This window comes from Lynx rufus, unplaced genomic scaffold (assembly GCF_022079265.1).
Source record: "Lynx rufus isolate CCGP_SWC_20201006 ecotype Redwood Valley unplaced genomic scaffold, mLynRuf1.p SCAF_1, whole genome shotgun sequence".
NCBI lineage: Eukaryota > Metazoa > Chordata > Mammalia > Carnivora > Felidae > Lynx > Lynx rufus.
The window spans coordinates 22,182,945-22,207,496 of record NW_025814823.1 but is presented as its reverse complement, the minus strand read 5'-3'; the positions used below and the strand labels follow the sequence as shown (position 1 = coordinate 22,207,496).

Genomic DNA, 24,552 nt, shown 5'->3' with positions numbered 1-24,552 from the left:
GGATTCAGTGAGATAATGTAAAACACTTTACACTTAATAGTTTCCCCTCTATCTTGGAGAAATGGTCACAGGTTATTCAAGGTGTTACTATAGGCATGCTTCTCCCAAGGACTCAAGGAGAATCCATTTCCTTGACTTGAAAAGCTTCACAAAATAAAGTAGAAGAAATTAAGGAAAATAAGTGTGCAACAGACTAGAACAATCTGGAGGCATTAACTCTGGGGAAGTATATTTTTATATCACACACTTGTTGCTAAGACTTGCAGTCTTTATCTTGGGATTCTCTTCCTCTGCTGTGTAAGAGTTGAATTTCCCAGGGTTTCAGTTCTGCCCCATCCCTGCTGTAGTCATTTATAAGTGCCATTGCTGTGCCAATCAGTGAGCTACTCCTGTAACTTACATAGCAAATTCTGATCATGTTAACCAGTTAAAAATTATACAGTTTTTTAAAATTTTGAAACATAAGGGGCACCTGGGTGGCTCAGTCGGTTAAGCGTCCAACTTCGGCTCAGGTCATGATCTCACTGCTCGTGAGTTCAAGCCCCGCCTCAGGCTCTGTGCTGACAGCTCAGAGCCTGGAGCCTGCTTCAGATTCTGTGTCTCCCTCTCTTTCTGCCCCTTCCCTGCTTACATTCTCTCTCTCAAAAATAAATAAACATTAAAAAAATTGTTTACAATTTTGAAACATAAGATCTGTATTGATGTTTCACAGATAATTGGGACCTCCATGTTAGAAAAGACTCTTCATTAAAAATTTGACCATCTTTGATTGCTATTAACATGGTTGCCAATATTATATAAAAACTAGATAGAGTCCAGAGAATTACAGTTCTCTGGAGAACTTTTTCAAAAGTCAAGCTTATTTGGGGTACCTGGGTAGTTCCATCACTTAGGCATCCAACTCTTGATACCAGCTCAGGTTATGGTCTCACAGGTTTGTGAGATCAACCCCCTGTGTTGGGCTCTGTGCCAACAATGAGGAGCCTGTTTGGGATTTTCTCTCCCCCCACCCCCCATCTGCCCTTCTCTCTCTCTCAAAATAAATAAATAAACATTTTTTTAAAACTAAGGTTTTTTAATTTTTATAACAGGAGTTTTAGAGTCACTTGTCTTCAAATGGATGAAGTTATAAGGAGAGTAGTGATCGGTTGTTCTGCATCTAAAGTGAGGACTAAAGAGAGGAAACAAGTTGAAATTGTAGAAAGAAAATTCAAGTAGAAACAAGGTTGAAACTCTTGAGTTCTAGAGTGATTAAATACTAGAATAAAATGCTAAGGGAGACTGAAATTTTCACCACTGAAGATTAGCAGATTGATGAATGAGCAGTCTTATTTTAGGTAACGGCACATTGTGTCTAGAAGCAAAGATCCAGACAGTGTGCCCCTTGGAGTTCTTCCCTGCACCCTGGTTCTTTCACTCTGGTGTATTACATAGTATACTTTTAGATTGTAAAATGAGTTTTAATGAAAATGACAGGATCAATCCTAGGAACTTAAAGCTGATAAAAACCTTCTGATAAAAGGCAAAGTGATTTTTTTTTTTTATAATGGATCATAAAAGTTAAGCTCGTTCTTGCTACAAGAGATTGTTTGCCGTTCAGAAAAACTTGAGTAGCCTCTTGCTTTGTTTTCTTTCCTTGTATTTAAAAGGATTGTGAGGTTATAAATACATATGTATCTATTCTCTGTGCAGTTTTTCTGGAGTTAAGTCACAGAGAACATCTGTAACACAATCAGTTCCTCAGATTAGATCATCACAGTATCTTTTACAAATGTACTAATTTGTACTCATTTTGTTTTTTGGTGTTTCTTTTAGGCACCTAGTGACAATGGTTCTAAAATCCAAAGCTTTATTTTAGAATGGGATGAGGTGAGTAAATTGAATCTTTTTAAATTAGGTGAAAATTATGTGTATATCCTCAAGCAGAAATAATTTGTTACAATAGTTTTTTCCTCTTTTAAAAGATTATGAATGATTTGGGTAGTACATGACTGAATTAATGGTGTTCTTAGACAACATTACTGACTGGACCCCCCCCCCCATGTTTTATTTTGTTTTTTGTTTTTGACTCAAACCCCCAAAGTTGTCAATTGGGTAATTACCTTGACGAAGGAATATTTTTTTTTCACATCAGCCTTAAAGGCAAGTGTACTCATTTACTGTGACTAGTTTAACAAATTACCACAAACCCAAGGGTTTAAAACAAAATATATTTATTCTCTTATAATTCTGGAAGCCAGAAATCCAAAACGGCTCTCTCTGAGATTAAAATCAAGGTGTCACTATAGCCATGCTTCTTCCAGGAATTCTAGAGAAGAATCCATTTTCTTGACTTTACCAGCTTCTGGAGACTCTCTTCATTACTGGGTCATTACCATGAATCCATGGCTACATCTGATAGATAGCCTTTTCTACCCCTGCTGCCATTATCACATGGCCTTTTCCCTCTAAAAAAGACACTTGTAATTCCATTTAGAGTCCACCTAGATGATCCAGGATGATCTTTCTATCTCAAGAGTTTTAACTAAATAACATCTGTACAGTCCCTGAACATTCATAGGTTCCAGGGTTTAGGACCTGGATATTTTGGGAGGCCGTTATTCAGCCTACCACAGCAAACATACTGAGCTTTATTATTTAGTATTTTGTTTTACTGTCATTTAGCATGTTCTCCCTTGCCCTGCTGCTTTTCTGCAGCTGAGTGGCCAGAGGGAATAGAAGAAATTTCATTGATAATTTGGTATTTTCAGCAGTATACAGGTATACCTTGGAGATATTGCAGGTTTGGTTCCAGCCAACCACAATAAAGCAAATATCTCAATAAAGCAAGTCACATGAATTTTTTGGTTTTCTAGTGTATATAAAAGTTATATATACAAGGGGCGCCTGGGTGGCTTGGTCGGTTAAGCATCCGACTTCGGCTCAGATCATGATCTCACGGTCCGTGAGTTCGAGCCCCGCGTCGGGCTCTGTGCTGACAGCTCAGAGCCTGGAGCCTGTTTCAGATTCTGTGTCTCCCTCTCTCTCTGCTCCTCCCCTGTTCGTGCTCTGTCTCTCTCTGTCTCAAAAATAAATAAACATTAAAAAAAAAATTTTTTTTTTTAAGTTATATATACACTATATTGTAGTCTATTAAATGTGCAGTGGCATTATGTCTTTTAAAAACAATATACATAATTTAAAGGGGCGCCTGGGTGGCTCAGTTGGTTAAACTGACTCTTGGTTTAGGCTCAGGTCATATCTCACAGTTCATGGGATTGAGCCCCACATCAGGCTCTCCACTGAGCGCACAGAGCCTGCTTGGGATTCTCTCTCTCCCCCCTCTCTCTCTCTCTGCCCCTCCCTTGCTCACACACGCTCTGTCTCTCACAATAAATAAACTAAAAAAGTAAAAATACTTTATTGCTGGGACACCTGGATGGCTCAGTAGGTTAAGCGTTCGACTCTTGATTTCACCTCCCATCATGATCTTAGAGTCATGAGATAAAACCCTGGATTGGGCTCTGGCACTGGGCATTGAGCCTGCTTAAGATTCTCTCTCTCCCTCTACCACTCATGTGCTCACTCACTCTCAAATAAATAAATGAACTCTATTGCTAAAAATTGCTAACTGTCATCTGAGCTTTCAGTGAGTGAGTCTGTTTGCTGCTGGAGGGTCTTGCCCCCATGTCGATGGCTCCCGACTGATCAGAGTAGTGGTTGCTAAAGGTTAGGGTGGCCTTCACAATTTCTTTAAAAAAAAAAAAAAAAAAAAGACAACAATGTGTTTTGCTGCAAAGATTGACCCTTCCTTTCATGAATGATTTCTCTATAGCATGTGATGCCATTTGATAACATTTTACCAACACTAAAACTTTCACAACTGGAGTCAGTCCCTTCAAACCCTGTTGCTGCTCTATCAACTAAGTTTATGTAAGATTCTAAATCCTTTGTTGTCATTTCAACAATCTTCACAGCATCTTCACCAGGAGTACATTATATCTCAAGAAACTACTTACTTTGCTCATCCATACAAAGCAACACTTCATCTGCTCAAGTTTTATCATGAGATTGCAGCAATTGAGTCACATCTTCAGGCTCCATACTTCTAATTCTCGTTCTCTTGCTGCTTCCACCACACCTACTGTTACTTCCTCCACTGAAGTCTTAAAACCTCAAAGTCGTCCACGAGGGTTGGGATCAACTTCTGCCGAACTCCCGTCAATGTCTATAGTTGGACTTCTTCCTTTAAATCACTATAACAAATAATAATGAGAAAATTTGAAATATTATAAGAATTACCAAAATGCGACACAGAGACACAAAGTGAGCAAGTGCTATTAGAAAAATGACACCAATAGACTTGTTGGATGCAGGGTTGCCACAAGCCAGATTTTGTAAAAAAACAGTATCTGTGAAGTTCAATAAAGTGAGGTGCACTAAAATAATATGCCTATATTATAAGAGTAATGAGGCACAAACAAGTTTTATTTTTACATTTTAAAAGGTTTTTTATTCCAGAAGTTTTAAAAGAATTTAGAATTAGGAAATCTATTACTGCATCATAGTAATTTAGAAGAAAATACATATGTTGATAAATTATGAAAAGGTATTTGATAAAATTTAGCACTTACCTCAGTTAAAACTCAAATTAGGAATAGAAAGATAATTCCTTAACTGACAATTATTTTTGTATCAAGTGAAATACCATCACTAAACAATAAAAGCATTTCAGGGGCACCTGTGTGGCTCAGTCAGTTGAACATCTGATTTTGGCTCAGGTCATGGACTCATGGTTCATGAGTTTGAGCCCCATGCCAGGCTCTGTGCTGACAGCTCAGATCCTGGAGCCTGCTTCTGATTCTGTGGTTCCCTCTCTCTCTGCCCCACCCCCGCTCATGCTCGCATGCGCACTCTCTCTCTAAAATAGACATTTAAAAAAAATTTTTTTAAAGCATTTCAGTCAAAGCAGAAACAAGTCAAAAGTTGCTGGTTCCCTCCTTTATTTAGTATTAATGCAGTATGATTTAGAACTAAAACAAGAAGTACAGCCATATACTGGCAGGGCTGGGGGGGGGGCAAAATTATCATTATTTACAGATGGTACAATTTTCTATTTAGACAGCTTAATAGAATCAACTGTACACCATTAAAACAGGAGAGTGTAGTAAAGCAGCCAAATACAGACTGAAGGTTTTCTTTGAAGCAGAAGTCACCCTAAAACCACCCTTTAAATCTACCAACACAATGAAGAAAAATGGGTAGAGAATAAGAAATTTGTCCATTTTATGTAGCATCCTAAATTTCTGAAACTCTGTAGTTGTCCTGAGCTGCATACTTTCCTCTCTCCCATTCATGCTTTCGCTCTCTCTAAAATTAAAAAAAAAAAAAAAAAAAAAGACTTATTAAAAAAAGATGTGTGTTATCTCAACTTTCTCTTGAGATCCATGATGGTCATGTAACAAAGATGATTTATCATGTACACTAGCTGATGTTACTGTCCATCAAGGACAAACTGATGTGAATTTGTCTTTTTACAATAATATACATGATATATAATAACCAGCCATTTTTTAAATATATAATAATCAGCCTTTTTTTTTTTTTTTTTTTTTTAGGGAAAAGGAAATGGAGAATTTTGTCAATGTTACATGGGCTTACAGAAGCAATTTAAAATTACTAAACTGTCACCAGCAATGGGTTGTAAATTTAGACTGTCAGCCAAAAATGAATATGGCACAAGGTAAGATACATTTTAATGTAATTATATTATTTAGTCAACTTACATAAATTATTCGGAGTCCAAATTATCCACTAAAAATTATGCTTTAGTTTATCACTCTGTTGGTAAAGATCTGTTACTAGCTTAGCAAAAGCTGTAAGAGAATATGTTAGTTACATAAATTGCAGTTTTAAAAGAATGTTAACTCACCTTTTAGGTATCTGATCTGGTTACCATAAAAATATTATCAGATCCAAGATATATTACTTGGATTATAATTAGTTATCAAAATGGGGCGCCTGGGTGGCGCAGTCGGTTAAGCGTCCGACTTCAGCCAGGTCACGATCTCGCGGTCCGTGAGTTCGAGCCCCGCGTCAGGCTCTGGGCTGATGGCTCAGAGCCTGGAGCCTGTTTCCGATTCTGTGTCTCCCTCTCTCTCTGCCCCTCCCCCGTTCATGCTCTGTCTCTCTCTGTCCCAAAAATAAATAAACGTTGAAAAAAAAAAATTAAAAAAAAAAAATAAAAAAAAATTAGTTATCAAAAACTGTCACTTTCAAAAAAAAATTCCATTTATCAGAAATGAGTTCTTTAGCTATAAAAACTTTTATTCATTCATTTTTAAAAACCATTTGTTTCAACAGTGGTTTTAGTGAAGAAGTCTTCTATTACACTTCAGGCTGTGCCCCTTCTATGCCAGCAAGTCCTGTATTAACTAAGGCTGGTGTTACTTGGTTATCCTTACAATGGAGTAAGCCCTCAGGAACACCATCAGATGAAGGAATTTCTTACATTTTAGAGATGGAAGAAGAAACTTCAGTAAGTACGAATATGTATTTTAAGTAAGAGTGTTTAAAACATATTTCAGGGGCGCCTGGGTGGCGCAGTCGGTTAAGCGTCCGACTTCAGCCAGGTCACGATCTCGCGGTCTGTGAGTTCGAGCCCCGCGTCGGGCTCTGGGCTGATGGCTCAGAGCCTGGAGCCTGTTTCCGATTCTGTGTCTCCCTCTCTCTCTGCCCCTCCCCCGTTCATGCTCTGTCTCTCTCTGTCCCAAAAATAAATAAACGTTGAAAAAAAAAAATTAAAAAAAAAAACATATTTCAGTGTGGCGTTAATACTTGTAAGTAAATAGTGCCACAATAGTTCGATCTTTCTCTAAATCCTTTGAATCCTTGGTTGGTTATTGTTGAGGAATATTGAGGAGTGAGGAAGAATTCAGTCTTTTGTTTTCTTGATGTATAGGAGCGGGTTTTGTTTTTTATGTATGTTTGTATGTACGTTTGTGCCTAGGAACAGCATAGACTACGTTTTAAATTTATATGTTTAGGGAAAATAGAGGAAAAGATCACCACAGCCTTTTAGCCTAAGCAGCTCTAAAAAAATAAGGAAATAACGTGTCCATCTTTTCCAGCTGTTTTCATACATTGCTTTCCCAAATGCCAGAGAAGATTTGAAGAGAGATTATAAGATTATATAGTGCAGCCAGAATGTAGTTTCCAGTGATTTGTCTCTTATGAGCTAGAACAAAGCTGAACATGAGTTAGGATGTCTTCTATTAGTTCTACATAGTTTCGTAGCTTTTCAGAGCTACTTTAAAGCAGTATGAGTCAAAAATAGCATTGATCCACTCCCAGCTATATACCCAAGAGAATTGAAAACAAGTGTTTATACAGAAATTTGTACATGAATGTTCACAGCAGCATTATTCATAATAGCCAAAAAGTGGAAACAACCCAAATGTCTATCAACTGATGAATGGATAAGCAGAAATGTGATATATCCATACAGTGGAATATCAATTAGCCATATAAAGGAATGGAGTACTGACACATGCCACAACATGAATGAACCTTGAAAACATTATGTTAAGTAAAAGAACCTAGTCACAAAGACCATATATTGTGTGATTCCATTTATTATGGATATAGGCAAATCCATAGAGACAGAAAATATACTAATGGATGAGAAAAGAAGGGAAGTGACTGCTAACCAATAAATAAAGTGCAGGCTTTATTGTGGGATTAAGAATTTAATGATGGTTGCACAACCTTGTGAATATACTATAAATGATTGAATTTCATACTTCAAAATGGGAATTTTATAGCATGTGAACTATATATCAACTTAAAAAATTTTAAATAACATTGGGAAAGTAGTAAGGGATTGTTACTGAAGCTATAAATAGCATTCCAAAACCTAAGTGACATCCCTACCTGCCAGCACAACCAACCATTCATTTATTTACTTAAACACACCTATGTGTTTAGGTCAAGTTTAAATATAGTTCTTTTTAGCTCTTGCAACATCTGTCTAGGAAATTCTGTTAGTTCTAGGCATATGCTTACTTACGGTGAAGTCACCATTGGCTCTGACTTTACCCTCAGCACGAAGATTGTCTCTTGGTTACTGTATTTACTTGAAATGAGGTCTCCTTCATGCTACAAACATTCACTAGCATTTCTGGATTTGTCCATTGAAGATAAAAGTACCAAAGCGAGGAATACACTTAACAGAGTGTTAATCACATTGTAAACAGAAGATGAAGAAGACCTAGATCTTTTTACATGTTTGTTATTCCCCATATTTCTGCTGTTAGATATCTAAGGGAGGCTTATTTTCCCTTTCCAGGGATATGGTTTTAAGCCTAAATATGATGGAGAAGATCTTGCTTACACAGTGAAGAATCTCAGACGTAGTACAAAGTATAAATTTAAGGTAAGCTTTGAAAGCCCTTAAAATATTTGTTTGTTCTTATTGTTCCTGTTGTTCTAAAGCCAAGTACATACCTCACTCCTTTGGTTTTAAATCTAAAATAATGAGCATTACTGCTTTACTTTCTTACTATGTAACATTGGTTATCAAACTGTATATATATTTAAATTCAAAACAATTTTAATGTTTTATGGGACTTTTATTTGTATAATGGGAACAAACATCTAAATGTGGATGTTGGGCACCTGCTTGGCTCAGTTGGTTAAGCATCTAACTCTGGTTCAGGTCATGATCTTACAGCTCGTGAGTTCAAACCTTACATCGGGCTCTGTGCTGACATCTCAGAGCCTGGAGCCTGCTTCAGATTCTGTGTCTCCGTCTCTGCCCCTGTGTCTCCATCTCTCTCTGCCCCTCCCCTTTCTCTGTCCTCTCTCTTTTTCTCTCTCCCTCTCCCTCTCTCTCTTTCAAAAATAAACATTAAAAAAATTTTTTTTAATGTGGATGTTGTTAAACATTCAAAATATGCTTTTTTGTCAGGGGATATCAGAAAAAGTAATGCTATTATTTTCTTGGTACATTATATCAAGCGGTGCACAGTTTCCATTTGTCCTGTTACTGGTAGTCAAAGATTACATCTACTGTGTTTCTTCACTGTAAAGCTGTTCTTTTTCCCTTTGTAATTAACAAGTATTTTGTAAATACTGTGTGAACACTTTGTTTTTCATCACTTTCATCTACTAGCTTTAACACCCATTGATAATTTTTGCCTGAATCAGTTTATTACTATGATTAATGGTTGCCAAGTGGTGATTTTAATTTTATCATTCCTTCTACATCTATCAGTTGGCATCATACTATAAAGAAAAGCTTTCTCTTATCATATATGTCAGTATGAACTCATGAATTCCTGTTAATTGAGTGAGTTATATTTTGTTACTATGATTATCATTTATGAGGCTCACATTGTTTCAAATTTGGGAGCTCCTTTGAGCTGCCTTTCAGATTCTTTTGAAATGTGCCCCCCCCCCCACCATCATTCTTTTGAGCCTTTCCTTTCTGGCACATGATATTCCAGTCTCCAATCCTTCAATGTCAGAATTGGTCATTTCTCAAAGCACCTGGGTCCCTTTAGTGGACCGTGGTATTTAGAAGCCAATATCTGAGTACTAAGTATACTTATGCTATACGGTTTTGCTACTCCTGGGCATCCTCTCAATGGACAGAGCTAGGAACTATATGTATGTATGAATGTAATTTGGTTTTGTGTGTGTGTTACATGATAGTAGAATTCTAAGAATTTTAATAATTTACCAATTATAAAGACCTTAACAGTTCTAAAGTCAAATATAAAAATACTTATGAATTATATTGCTGTACAATTTAGTAACTTGAAAAAACAGGCATTTATTTTCTCACAGTTCCTGGGGGTCAGGAATTCAAGACCAGCTTAGCTGGGTGGTTCTGATAGAGGGTTTATGTGAGGTTGCAGTCAAGATGCCAGCTAGGGCTGCAGTCACTTGAAGGTTTGTCTGGGGTTGGAGGATTTGCTCACAAGTTCACTCAAGTGTTGATAGCCTTCATTTCCTCTCTGACTGTTGGTCAGAGGCTTCAGTTCCTCACCAGATGGGCTTCTCTGTAGCAAAGCTACACACTGTGATTTCTGCTAGATTGTATTAGAGGCAAGTCATTAAGTGCAATTCAAAGGGAAGAGGAATTAGCCTTTATCTTTTGAATAAAGGAAATTCGAAGAATTTGTGGACATCTTTTTAAAACCCAAAGAATAGTAAAAGAATACGTAAATCAAGCTCATCAAGTATCATCAGATTATAGCTTGTTCCTGTAATGACTCTAGTTTAATATCAAACTGTTACAGACTTACACCTGTATCCCCAGAACTGGCTCTCAAAGGGGATTGATTATACCTGAATATTCTTCATATATGCTGAGTCCCTGTTGTAGACATTCTCATATAAACAAGCCATCACAGTCTGAAAACTTTTACTTTATCACTTGATTGAGCTTATCTGTCATCACTTTGTTCATTAAGCCAATATCATTAGGTATCAAATATCAATTATTTTATGTCTTTGTGTTTTCATCACAGGTTATTGCTTACAACTCAGAAGGTAAAAGTAACCCAAGTGAAGTAGTAGAATTTACTACATGCCCTGATAAACCAGGTGTACCTGTGAAGCCATCAGTTAAAGGAAAGATACATTCACACAGTTTTAAAATAACTTGGGGTAAGATATGCGTATTTGTACATCATTACTTTTATATTTGATTGTAATGATTTGAATATTAGGATAATTTTTAAGATAGTTGAGTACAGTTGTTAGCTGAAGCAAGTTTAATTGGAAATGTGAGAATCATTCATTGTTTGAGGATCTCTTTTGTAGAAAACTTTACACTCACACAAATACAAAGTTCATATTTGATACAGAAGAACTTGGAATCTGTGGTAGGACTGTGAGTAGAGACAGCACTGTGTGAAGTGAATGATTACTGAAATTGTAGCTAAAGTCACCTGAGTCATCCTGGCTCTCCTGAGAAATGAAAATCACTTTCACTCATTTAAAACAAACATTTGTTAGGGTGCCTGGCGGGCAGAAGAGCGTGTGACTTTTCATCTTGGGGTCGTCAATTCAAGCCCCATGTTAGGTATGGAGAAAACCTAACCTTAAATAAGTAAAACTTGAAAAAATAATAATTATTATTGAACACCTTATATACTATTTGTTGCAAAATCAATAGATTAATGAGATGCTGGTATTAATAAAAAAAGCACTGCGGGTGATTCTTTTTATTTTTTAAGCAATCTTAGGTTTGGTATTCCACTTACTAGGATTTTCTGTCATTTTTAACTATGTATTTTGCCTAATACCACTTTTACTTCTTTGGATAGACCCACCAAAAGACAATGGAGGTGCAACCATTAATAAGTATGTAGTGGAGATGGCAGAAGGTTCTAATGGTAAGAATAACTATTAAAAATTAATAGATTTATACCAGTATGCCCCTACTCTTCATGACTGTACATTTTATATGATCTGTTTTCTTTCACTCTTAATTTTTTCCCTTTGTTTATAGCAGTTAGAATTTTGCCTGTTACGATCCACTTTAAGTTCTAATCTCTAGAAATAGAGTGAATCAAATGTAAGAATGCTGTATACCTATATTATTACTTTTATTTTTTTAGTTTATTTCTTTCTCATGAGTTTGCCTTGCTCAGTTCCAGTATATCTAAAGTTTTCTAAACTTTCAGTTAGATTTATAACCAGACATGTCAGAGAAAAATTAACTTCTAAAATTTAACTTACATTATACTAGTTTTAGTAATATTTTCTGTGCCTCATGAACTTAATTTTTGAATAACACATGTAACAATCCATATTTCTGTGAATTGAACTGCTTCCTGCAAAATAATAAGAATGTCTTTTAATTAAGACTAAACTTCCTGTGGTATTGGTTCTTTCTACTCTTTGTGTGTTATAATGTTATTACTGGACCAGTAAACACATTTAAAATGCTTAATTAAAAGCAAATTATCAATGTAAGCCAAAGTCTGTAACAGAGTTACAGAGATATTTCATTTCAATAAAGCCATGCAGATTCGTCTAGGAAGCTGCACACATAAATAAAATTAGGTCATTTCCAGGAAACTCAAAACAAGCTTAAATTGTTTCTGACAAATTACATAAACACTTATTTAGTGAAGCTAGGATACCTGCCGTGTCCATGATACCCAAATGTTAAACATTACCTCGTAGCTGATTGAACATAATTCTTCACCTTCCAGGAAACAAATGGGATATGATATACAGTGGAGCTACTAGGGAACATCTTTGTGATCGACTAAATCCAGGCTGTGTCTATCGTTTACGAGTTTACTGCATCAGTGATGGAGGACAGAGTGCGGTAATACTTACATCTAGATTTTTTTTTTTCAAGTTTGGGTCAAATAAGATGAAATCACCAGATGCCACCTCAAATATTGAAATGTATCCAAAGTAATTTCTGTAATTTAGGTGATTAATTTATAGTGATCAGAATATTTTGTAACTTATAGTGATCAAAATATTCTAAAATAGTACATGGCTTATAATCAGTATTCAGTGAATATCTATTGTCTGTCTGGTTGTTGTTTAGCTTTGCAACAACAGATAATACAAAAATACTGCAGAAAAATTTATAAAGGTAAATTTTAGAATGATGTTCAATAGCCATACCTAACAGAAATAAAAATAAAAAAATTGTAGACTGATTGCTCTATAAATTATGTGTATCAGGACAAACCATAATCATTTACTGTTTAAACACAGATTCTAGTAATTACTTATTTCAGGAAAGTTGGCAATTATTTTTATTACTAGAGAATTTATCACTAACCTAAATGGACTTAAAGTGTGCCATTGATTATATATGAGATATTTGTAATGTTCTAGAGAGGTAATTTTTTTAATAAGAGTGGTATTTTTTTAATGAATTTAACTAAGAATGGGCTCGTGGAGCATTAATAACTGTCATTATTTTTCAAATGGAATTTAATGCAATGAAGTTACCTTTTTTAAAAATGAATTTATAAGCATTTTGTTGAAAATGGAAGTATTAGGAAACTGCATGCAAGTCCTACCCAACAGGCTTGGGATCCAATTGCTTCACTGTATCTAATAAGAACATCTTCCAGGATTAGAAAGAACAGATCCCACCCCCAAAACAACCCTAATTTTCTAATACAGTGATATAGCATTCTCACATAGGATACCTTTCTAAATAAGGTGATGACCAAATATTTATGTTTGTAAAGAATATTAAGTGTAAACCTTAATACAGTGCAGTTAAGGATATGGTACTGAGTGCATGTCAGTGTTTGTAAAAGAAGTCTTTTAAAATAAAACTAAACGATACGCATTTTTTAAATAACATCGAAACCAAGATAATACCAAATACCTGGAAAGATACCAAGCACTTGGAAAAGTTAACCTGATTTTTGAATTATTTTTAGGTGGAAAAGAAAAAGGAAAGATTTTATATGCATATATGTATATTAATATTTAGGTTAAAAATACAATATACAGTTAAAGTAACCAAAATAGTCTAAACCTTCTGAAAACATGGCAAACAGTATTTACAGAATATGAAAACATCCTTAGAAGAGATTTGTGGATCCATTTGGATGAGATCAAAAATAATCTTTATTAGTCCAGTAGGTTTTGTTGAAGGTTATTTTTTTGTTGTTTTTCAATTATGGAAAGATGAAGAGTTTTTTGTTCTTTTTTTCTGGTAACTTTCTTTGTATATAGTTGTCACATAATATGTGTCTTTATTTGTTAATATAAAATCAGAGTTTTAATGATTTAATTGGGTTCTTATTTTATTTAGAACTTTATTCCTTTTCAATTGATAGTCAAGTAGAATTTCAAATTATTGATGCAGTCTTTGTGTTTGTGTTATTTTTCTTTAACAAAAGCATTCCGGTTGGGGCATTTTTGTTTTGTTATTGCTTTTGTTTTGGCAGGTATCTGAATCTTTACTTGTGCAGACTCCAGCTGTGCCTCCTGGCCCATGCCTCCCTCCCAGATTACAGGGTAGACCCAAAGCAAAAGAAATACAGTTACGATGGGGTAATTTTCATTTTGGTAATAAATTATAATTGAGTTAGTACTAAATATATTCCTTTTGTTAAATTGCATAAATCTTTCCACCTTTAGGACCCCCTCTGGTTGATGGTGGATCACCCATTTTCTGCTATGGTGTGGAGATGTCTCCTGTAGAAAAAGATGAACCCAGAGAAGTTTACCAAGGTTCTGAAGTAGAATGTACAGTGAGCAACCTTCTTCCTGGAAAGACTTATAGCTTCAGACTGCATGCAGCTAACAAAATGGGGGTAGGAAGACTCTGCTGATTGAATTATAATCACAGTGGTAGTTCACAGAACATACATAATTGCACCCATTAGTTAGCCATTTTGCTTTCAACATGTGACTCCAAATTTTACAGTTTTTAATAAGCCTATATTGATAAATAAGAGAGAGGTCTGTATATATGATAGTTATTATAGAATCTCAGTATTTTCAAACCCCATTTATAATTTGTGACACTCGGAACTTTAGCTGGGTTGAAGTTTGCCTTTCAGGTGATGCTAATAGGGTTTACTTAATAAGTTAAAGAGTAAGAACAAAACTATTAGGTGAAATACTTTGGATAATTAAGTTTTTTGAGGCTGGTTATATACAGCATTTATTTTATTTGGCTACTAATTGTGATTCATCTTTTGCCTAAGGAAAAGATAACTTATATTTTAAGCATTTCTGGCTTTATGTGACTTTTTAAAAAGTATTCTCTGTGTATCTGTACAGTTCCATAAAATGGACAAAACAGGTGATATCTCCATTGTACAGCTGAGGAGGCTGGGGCTCAGAAAAACTAAACATCTTGTCCACAGTCACCCAAATAAGAAGTGACAGAGATAAGCCACAGATTCAGGGCTGTCAGACTCCAGAGCCAAAGCCCTTTCCACTCAACCAGGACATTTCTCATCTCTGCATTAAAACAGATTCTCTCAGGACAAAGCAGTAATTTCTTGTCTTAGTTGAATAACATTATGTTTCCTTACTCTATAATTTCACAAAATTAAACTGCCAAGTCTCTCCCCTCCCATTACTTCATATGTTAGTGAACTTTACTATTTTATGTCCCATTCTCCAACTAAGTTCAGTATCTGTATCTGTAAACTTATCTTAAAATTTCCTATGTCAGTCCTTTTTGGCAGTTCTTACATAAGTCATAGTGTTCTGTCTGAAGTTATCATCTTGTCAGCCCCACAAGGCTGCAGTACACTGGGATAGCATCTTTAATACTTACTTAATCTGTATTTTCAAGATTCTGATAATTTGTGACAATCATTGTAAATAATTTGCTTTCTGCACTTCCAGAGAGTATACATTTTATACCCTTTTTAAAGCTATTCTAAATTTTAAGATATAATTTATGCCTACCATTTTTCATGCCTTTAATTGGTATCCTTTCCTTCACTCCTCATATAATTTCTCCTGACTTATTCCATGTACCTAATTCCCTAATGCCCTGCCCTTCTTACAAAATCAGTCATGAAGGAAAAAGGAAAAGGAACAAGAGAAAAAGTACAATAAATGAAACTTAAAAATACCTGACATAGTAACTTCCATAATTATTAAATCTTTTTCCTTTCTATGAATGCTTGTAGAGTTCTATTATGACCAGTCAGTCTTGAAGGAGAAGGATTATGCACTTATTTATGTATGTGAATATTTATGGAGAGCTGTGCAATCTGTGGGTGAAAAATGAAAATGCTGGTTATGTTTGTTTTTCTAGTTTGGACCATTTTCAGAAAAATGTGATATTACTACAGCCCCTGGGCCACCAGATCAGTGCAAGCCCCCTCAAGTTACATGCAGATCTGCAACTTGTGCACAAGTGAATTGGGAGGTACTGTAATTCCCATTGACTTACTCTCTTAAGTAATTAGAATAGTTCATATAAAAGAATAGAGATACTATTCATTTTTTTTTAAGTTTATTCATTTATTTTGAGAGGGAGAGAGAATCCCAAGCAGGCTCCTCATTGTCAGTGCAGAGCCCAATGCGGGGCTAGAACCCACAAACCATGAGATCATGATCTGAGCTGACTGAGCCACCCAGGGGCCCCGAGATACTATTCATTTAACCTCCTAAATCATGCAAACAGTAAGGCCTACTTAAGTTCATGTGTTATAAAGTGAAATTTTTGCTTTGAAGCATTTAAGTAAGGTATATTTGCATTACAAGTATATGGTTTCTTGTTCATGATGTGCTTTGTATTTTTTCAAAGGCTTTGTCTCATTACCAAGATACTTAGCCACTGGTGAGCTTAATGTTCAGAACAAACATTCATAGGGATTAGTATAATACTATTTCTCTTGTATTTATTATTTCCACTGTGTTTTATTATGTACAGTAATAATCAGTAATGATAATTAAATTTTCAGTTTCCTTTGAAATTTAACAAAGAAAATGTCCTTACATGATTTAACATTTATATTACTTAATAGAATTATATTGAAGTATATTTACCTTAAAATTCTCTTTCTAAAGTGATTTAGTCATATTTCTACTTATAATTGAAAACAAAGTTATATTTTTTGATCAGTCTTAAATTCAGGTGACCTTAATGAATAAAAATGTAATATTAAACAGTTTTAATCCCACTTGAACATTTCAAAGAAATTCAAAAGCAATTCAGTTTGATATGTGCAGGTAAAGAACATTTGTGCCTAAAAACTAATCAGTGTCAAGACTTAAGACCTTTTCCTCTTTTTAATTTAAAGATCCCTTTGAGTAACGGAACAGATGTCACTGAATATCGATTGGAGTGGGGAGGCGTTGAAGGAAGTATGCAGATGTGTTACTGTGGGCCTGGTCTCAGTTATGAATTAAAAGGACTTTCACCAGCAACCACCTATTATTGCAGAGTCCAGGTAAAGGTGGTCTGGGCTTTGTTACTCTAGCCAGATTTTTGTGTTCTGTGAGCATTTTGATGGTCATGTTTTTTTAACTTACGGGCTCTGTTAATTTGTAGGCTCTGAGTGTTGTGGGTGCAGGCCCTTTCAGTGAAGTAGTAGCCTGTGTGACTCCACCATCAGTTCCTGCTGTTGTGACTTGTCTTCAAGAAATAAGTGATGATGATATAGAAAATTCTCATTATTCACCTTCTACATGCCTTGCAATAAGCTGGGAAAAGCCTTGTGACCATGGTTCAGAAATCCTTGCCTACAGCATCGACTTTGGAGATAAACAGCCCTTGGCAGTGGGAAAGGTTACAAGCTATATTATAGACAATTTGCAACCAGATACAACATACAGGTACACTCTAAAAACTATGTTAATTTGCCTAGACCAGAGAGAAACTCTAAATAGAATAATCATAACCGAATTTTTTTTTCCTTAATGTGGCACTTAGAATACGGATTCAAGCCTTGAATAGCCTTGGAGCTGGTCCTTTCAGCCACATGATAAAATTAAAAACTAAGCCCCTCCCTCCTGACCCACCTCGTCTGGAATGTGTTGCCTTCAGCCACCAGAACCTTAAGCTGAAGTGGGGAGAAGGAACCCCAAAATCACTGTCAACAGATTCTATTCAGTACCACCTTCAGATGGAGGACAAGAATGGAAGGTAGGTGTTTGTAATTGGTTCTTCATATAGTTTCTTAGGTCTTAAGTGTATAAACTTCAATAAAAAGTAGAGGTAAACAAAATAAATTTTCAAAAACAAGGTTAGAATTTTCATAAGAGATAATTTTAAGTGTGCTATTTTCAAAACACCAGAAGATATAATGAAGATTTCCCGTTTGTAGCTTGTGAGCGGGATGCTGAGAGAAAAATTAAATTGGCTATTCTTTGGCTCTCTAACCCATTTACTCTTTCATGTAAAAGAAACATAATCTTTGCTACAAAACCAGCTCTTCAACACTTATTTCCAGCAGAGGCAGTTTTAACAGTACATGATTAATTGGTGTAAGGCCTCTGAGATCTTTGCGGGCACAGGTTGTCTCACTTTCTTCCGCACCCGTCACAGGACCTTCACACTGAGTCAGTACAGTTCATTTCCTCAGTGTCAGATCTTGGTTAGACTCAGATTATTAGCCTGTCCCCTCGCTACTCAGGTTCTTGTGTATGCTGCCATCCTTTATATTTTCATTATATCCATGCCATATACTGTCCTACTAAATCATGCATTTGAATTATAATGTTACTCAAAATATTTGTAGTATAAATTATTCAAATGCAAATCTGAGGCTGTTTACTGACATTATATCCCATGTAAATAATGCCATATATCCTCCAAAGGTGTTACTGTAATATTTTAAGCATTCAAATTTTGCTTTTCACTCAGTTTATAAGAAACAATTTGCATACCTGATGGATTCAGAGTACTAGAAATAGTTTTTCCCAAGGTTTTCCCACTTTGTTTTTTGTATTGTACGTGTTTGTATCTTAATCAGACATTCAGTAATGGAATATTCATGGTAATTGTACATAAGTACTCTCAGAAAGACTTCTACATTTAAAATAACATACAGAATTAAACATACTCTATATCCAGTAAGAGCATTACACAGAGCAAACAGTACTGATCATTTTCTGTGCCTCTATGAATGTTAGTCAGCCTTTGTTCTTGGCAGAAATTTATGTACATTTGTAAAGCCCTATCTCTAGAAGGAGGTTCTTTGCCACAGATTTTCTGTGTAGCCATTTATCTTTAATGTATGTTATTATCATTGGGTGAATTCTTTAAATTAGTTTCATCCCCTTTCTAGCATTTACATTGCATTAGGGTAATGCAAGAAGGTTTCCTGGAAATGAATCTAATTAATGTTTGTTGGAAATGGAGTAGAATAAAGATTTCCATTATTATTAGGCTGTATTCTATTACAGAATGTTAAGCTTAGTTAATATTTAGCATCTGGAGAGTTGTAGGGTGTGAATATGGCTGCTGGCTGTGGAAAATATATTTAAGAAACCTTTTATGGTGTTGTAAGTTTACTATATAAATTTAATAAATTAAATCAATTTAATATCTTTAGTTATACTCTTTACCTTTGATTTCTCACAACTACTTACATTTGCTGTGGGATAATACCAGAATGCTATTTCAGCTGTTTCCTGACTACAGGTTTTATCATTGTTTCACTTTTCCAATAGTGGTTGCAACTCTTTTTTTTCCCCTATCCTTTAAAAAAAAAATTGGGAGACTAAAAAGGCCAGGCTTATCTAATTACTGCTTCTTAGAAATACTGTTACTTCAGGTCATTAACTATTTCTTCATTTTTAACCTTGACTGCAGTTTTCAGACTCTTTAGAACTGTGTGAGCATTCCATTATTCATTCCCCAATTTCCAAAAATTTTCAAACAGCCAATCAAAAATATTGGGGAACATTGAACTTATAGGTGACATATATGATGTTAAACTTTCCCATCAAACAGTTCAGGTGGATAATTTATGGCTAATTTTATATTCTTTCATACTGCTATGTAAATCTCTAGAAAACATCACCAGTCATCTAAAATTATACCTGGAAATTGAAGATTTTCTTTTTTATAATAAATTATATGCCTAAGACTGTAATGAAAATTGTCGTGTTCTGAGTATCTTTAAAAATGTATCTTTAAAAAATGGCAATCAGAAACGAAACTGTACCAGAAGCCTGAAAAGTTAACAATGATTGGATACAAAACTTAACAATAAATTTTCAGGAAACCATGTCAAAATTAGGAAATTTACCAATCCTATGATTTTCATCATTTGATGAAAAAAATATTTATTTGGAGTGACATTAATGTCTAGGAGCAATTTATACTTCTGAATAATGTCCCAGCTCTACTTTTTTAGTAGTTTTTAAAAATTTTTTGTAGTGTAGTCAAGGTTTATTTTTAATAAGAGTCATTTCCATTTTAGGTTTGTATCCTTATATAGAGGTCCATGTCATACATACAAAGTACAAAGACTTAATGAGTCAACATCCTATAAATTCTGTATTCAAGCTTGTAATGAAGCAGGGGAAGGTCCTCTCTCTCAAGAATATATTTTTACTACTCCAAAATCTGTCCCAGCTGCCTTGAAAGGTAAGTTATACATCATTATTTTTTTTTTAGTAATGAATTTTAAATGGATGTTCACAATTTTATGTGCTATTATTACAATTTATTGTCCAATATGTGTCCAACATAAATTATAAAAAAGAAATTATATAGACAAGCCTATCTACTGAGAGTTTTACTCAAAATAGAAGCTCTTTTATCTAACACATTGATACTCAGATGAGCACTGGGTTTTGTCACTATTTTTAATAATCTAGCATAAAAATACTAAATTGAATAGATATACTGGTTTTCTAATAGGGTCATTTAATGTTTCTGCTGTTGTTACTAAGGAAAAAAGTCACAGGGGCACCTGGGTGGCTCAGTCGAGTCGGTTAAGTGTCCGACTTCAGCTCTGGTCGAGATCTCACAACTCGTGAGTTCAAGCCCCGCATCAGGCTCTGTGCCAACAACTTGCAGCCTAGAGCCTACTTCAGATTCTGTGTCTCCTTCTCTCTCTGCCCCTCTACCACTTGTGCACTGTCTCTTTCTCTCTCTCTCTCTCTCTCAAATAAAAATATTAAAACAAAAATTTTTTAAAGAAAAAAAAATCACAAACTCAAATCGTTTTGAGTTGTTACTGTTTCATTCATTCATATTTCGGGGAGAGAGCCAGGTTGTCTGTTAAGCACAACATAAATACATTCTTAGTTAAATTGAATTATTTTTTTTAATGCTTATTCATTTTTGAGAGAGAGACAGCACAAGCAGGAGAAGGGTAAAGAGTGAGAGGGAAACACAGAATCTGAAGCAGGCTCCAAGCTGTTGGCACAGAGCTCGATACAGAGCTTGAACCCATAAACTGCAAGATCACGACCTGAGCTGAAGTCGGACACTCAACTGACTGAGCCACCCAGGTGCCCCTAGTTAACTTGAACTTTTAAATCTTAATTTACACACTTTCAGTTGTATGTACAAATATCTTTAAAATTAATTTTTAGATGGGTTCTTTTTTTTTTTTTTTTTTTTTGAGAGAGAGAGAGCGAGCAGGGGAGAGGATCTTAAGCAGGTTCCACATTCAGTGCAGAGTTCAACAGGGTGGTTGATCCTATGACCCTGGGATCATGACCTGAGCTGAAATCAAGAGTCAGACACTCAACTGACTAAGCCACCCAGGCACCCCTAGAAGGGTTCTTATTTTAAAACGACCCTGACTGTGGCGTCTGGGTGGCTCCGTCAGTTGAGCATCCAACTCGATTTCAGCTCAGGTCACGATCTCACCATTTGTGGGATCAAGCCCAGTCTCCGGCTCTGCACTGACAGCATGGAGCCTGCATGGTTTTCTCTCTCCCTCTGTCTGCCCCTCCCCTGCTTGCTCATTCATATTCTCTGTCTCTCTCTCTCTCAAAATAAACCTTTAAAAAATAAAATGACCCTGGCAAGGATTACACTTTGTGTATTTAGCCAAAATCGCTAACATTCCTCACACAGAGGACAAATCACACAGATTTCTAGTACAGTTTCCTGGATCATGTACTTGAAATATGTCATTTATTAAGCAGATCCATAGTTAGCAGGACTGTTCTTGACAAACTTTCTAATAATGTTGATGGAGTTTTACTGAGTCATTTTTCTGTTCTCTCATCCAGTTTAGTGTGTACTAATCTTAAGAAGATTGCTGATTTTAACCCTCTGTATCCCAACATGGAGTGAAACAGTCTTATGTCAAGCAGCTAGGAGTATTTTTCAACCTACCCTCTTAGGAGATTTCTTAAATTACAAAATGTCATGTTCTAGTTATGCCCTTAGAAACATCATTGACATTGTTTTAGAATTGCCATAACCTCTCTACTGGCCTTTTAGCTGAATGAAAACAGTGCTTCCCTTGACAGATCCTTTAGTCAGTCTGGCCATTGTGGCACCCGTAGATTATATGGCCTGGAGATAATAAGAGTGGAACATTAACCATTTCTCTGCAAATTTCAAAAATTCATTGATATTTATTTCAAGTATATAACTGGGTTTTGAATGTTTGTTGATTTTGATTAAAACAAGTGTCTGTGTGATGTGCCAAATTAAAAATCAAGTAGAGTAGATTTTATTTGTATTTGTTCTCTACAGCTCCCAAAATAGAGAAAGTAAATGATCACATTTGTGAACTTACATGGGAGTGTTTACAGCCAATGAAAGGTGATCCAGTTATTTACAGTCTTCAAGTTATGTTGGGAAAAGATTCAGAATTTAAACAGGTATGTGCTAAAATGTAATTCTGTGGATACTTATTTTTATTTCTCATTTTAATGCACTTGGCAATGCAAGATTTGACTGTCTTTATCTTCTAATTTAAAAACATTTATTTAGTACTTACCGTGTTCCAAAGATTATAACTACACAGTATCTCAGGATTCAAAATATTTTAAGTGTGAACTATATATTTAACAGATTATTCATTGATTTGGCAAGAATGTATTTAACTGTATGCCGGGCACTCAGGATATATAACGCTGTACAAAAAGTTCTTGCCTCTGTGGAGCTTACATTCAGTAGAAAAAGAGATACTAAAAGCAAATGTATCTTATTTATATTAGATATAATCTATAGCAGTATATCTTAGAGAGTGATAAGTACAGTGGAGAAAAAATAAAACTGGGTAACAGGAATAGGCTGTCATTGCGGGTAGAGACAGCTAGTACTATTTCATACAGGGCAATCAGGTGACAATGGAACAGAGACCCAAAGGAGGTGAATATGGGGAGAACAGTGTTCCAAGAAGAGGAAGCAGTAGGTGTGCAAAAACATGCTTGTTAAATTTAATGAACAAGGAGGCCAATATGGGGTTGTGTGAGCAATGGGAAAAATAATAGATGAAGTCAAGTAGTTAATGGTAAAGGGGGTCTGTGAGTGGTATAAAGATCACATAGGGCATTATAGGCCATACTGTGACTTTCACTCCATGTAAAGTGAGAAACCAGTGGAGGATTTTGACCAGAGTGGTCACATTATCAGTCACGAGGTCATTTTGGCTAGAATGGGACACAGGTAGAAGCAGAGGACATTAGGGAGGCTTCCGTCATCATCATCATCATCATCATCATCATCATCATCATCATCATATTACTACTACTGTTATTATTATAATAATGCAGTGTTGTAAATGTGACAATATTCAGTCATTATGGAAGCCTAGCAGAAGTGTCACCTACATGGCTGAGAAATTTCAAAGATGTCTTCCTGGTAGATGATGAATAGCGATGAGATGAAGTAGGAAGCTGCCAGTGTTCACTGTAACTTTTTTTTTTTTCCACTGTAACTTTTATAAAGAAGTTGTTTTTATGCAACTCAAAAGCCTAATTTCTATAAACACTGCATCTGATTCTCCCTTTTCTGTGTCAACCTTCTTTATTTTTAGTGCTCTTAAAAGTGAGGTTGTTTTCTTTTGAGTGTCTTGTATTTTCTTTTCCCACTAGAAAATTAGGCATTCATCAGTTTTATTTCAGTCTCATACTGTTATAGCTATTAGTAATAGAATATTTATCTTTTTTTCTTTAAAGTTTATTTTATTTATTTTGAGAAAGAGCACGAGCAGCAGAGGGGCAGAGAGAAAATTCCAAGTAGGCTCCATGCTGTCAATGCAGAACCCAACGTGGGGCTCAAACTCACAAACCCTGAGATCATGACCTGAACTGAAATCAAGAGTCAGGCACTTAACCAACTGAGCCACCCAGGCACCCCATAATATTTTTTCAATATAGATCTAATTTTTTCTTTCAAGTTGTAAGAATAGAAGTGCAATTTCTTTTTTTTATTTTTTTATTTTTATTTTTTAATGTTTATTTTTGAGAGAGAAAGAGAGTGTGAGCAGGGGAGGGGCAGAGAGAGAAAGGGAGACACAGAATCTGAAGCAGGCTCCAGGCTCTGAGCTATCAGCACAGAGCCCAACATGGGGCTCAAACTCAACAAGCCGTAAGATCACGACCTGGGCCGAAGTCCAGCGCTTAATTGACTGAGCTACCCACGTGCCCTTAGAAGTGCAGTTTCTTAAGTGAAATTACAAAAGGCTCCACAAAGAGTCAGATTAAATTTGGCATATGATTGTTTTTCTTTATTAAGCCATCTGCAATTGACATTATAATCAGATTTGAATATAATTTACAGATAAGCAGGTTTCCTTCCAAGGAGGAAGCAAAATTAATATTACAAAAATGTAATTGCATTATATTTTTAAAGGAAATAGGGACCCCAGATTTGAGTAGTATATGAATTTTAATAAACATACCACTAAATGAAACAGCAATACTAATTCTAATTTAACTTAAAAGCTAAATCAATCCTGTCATCACTTTCACTTACTTTAGATTGTAAGCATGCTATAAAACTTAAAATACTGATTTCCTTAGAACATCATCATATATATGCTTATCTGAATCTCTTAAATGTTGATTGCAAGTTATACTCCAAAAGTTTGAAGGGTTTTTTAAGAATTCAGGTTCATTCATGGAATTTAATATTTTACATAAAATTTATTTGATAATCAATACACATGAATT

At 35.3% G+C, this 24,552-nt stretch overlaps 1 protein-coding gene across 2 annotated transcripts in view; it reads left to right on the top strand.

Annotated features, from left to right (window-relative positions):
- Positions 1-24,552, top strand: part of FNDC3A (fibronectin type III domain containing 3A) — a 144,418-nt gene that overhangs the window by 112,097 nt on the left and 7,769 nt on the right. For both annotated transcript variants that reach the window (XM_047079627.1, XM_047079635.1), the window contains 15 exons: positions 1,816-1,869; positions 5,598-5,722; positions 6,343-6,517; positions 8,327-8,413; positions 10,515-10,653; positions 11,316-11,384; positions 12,210-12,328; positions 13,929-14,034; positions 14,122-14,297; positions 15,764-15,877; positions 16,755-16,904; positions 17,006-17,289; positions 17,387-17,599; positions 19,884-20,050; positions 22,127-22,254. In XM_047079627.1, coding sequence (XP_046935583.1) covers positions 1,816-1,869; positions 5,598-5,722; positions 6,343-6,517; positions 8,327-8,413; positions 10,515-10,653; positions 11,316-11,384; positions 12,210-12,328; positions 13,929-14,034; positions 14,122-14,297; positions 15,764-15,877; positions 16,755-16,904; positions 17,006-17,289; positions 17,387-17,599; positions 19,884-20,050; positions 22,127-22,254 — 2,106 coding nt within the window. The remainder of the gene's footprint in view (positions 1-1,815; positions 1,870-5,597; positions 5,723-6,342; positions 6,518-8,326; positions 8,414-10,514; positions 10,654-11,315; positions 11,385-12,209; positions 12,329-13,928; positions 14,035-14,121; positions 14,298-15,763; positions 15,878-16,754; positions 16,905-17,005; positions 17,290-17,386; positions 17,600-19,883; positions 20,051-22,126; positions 22,255-24,552) is intronic.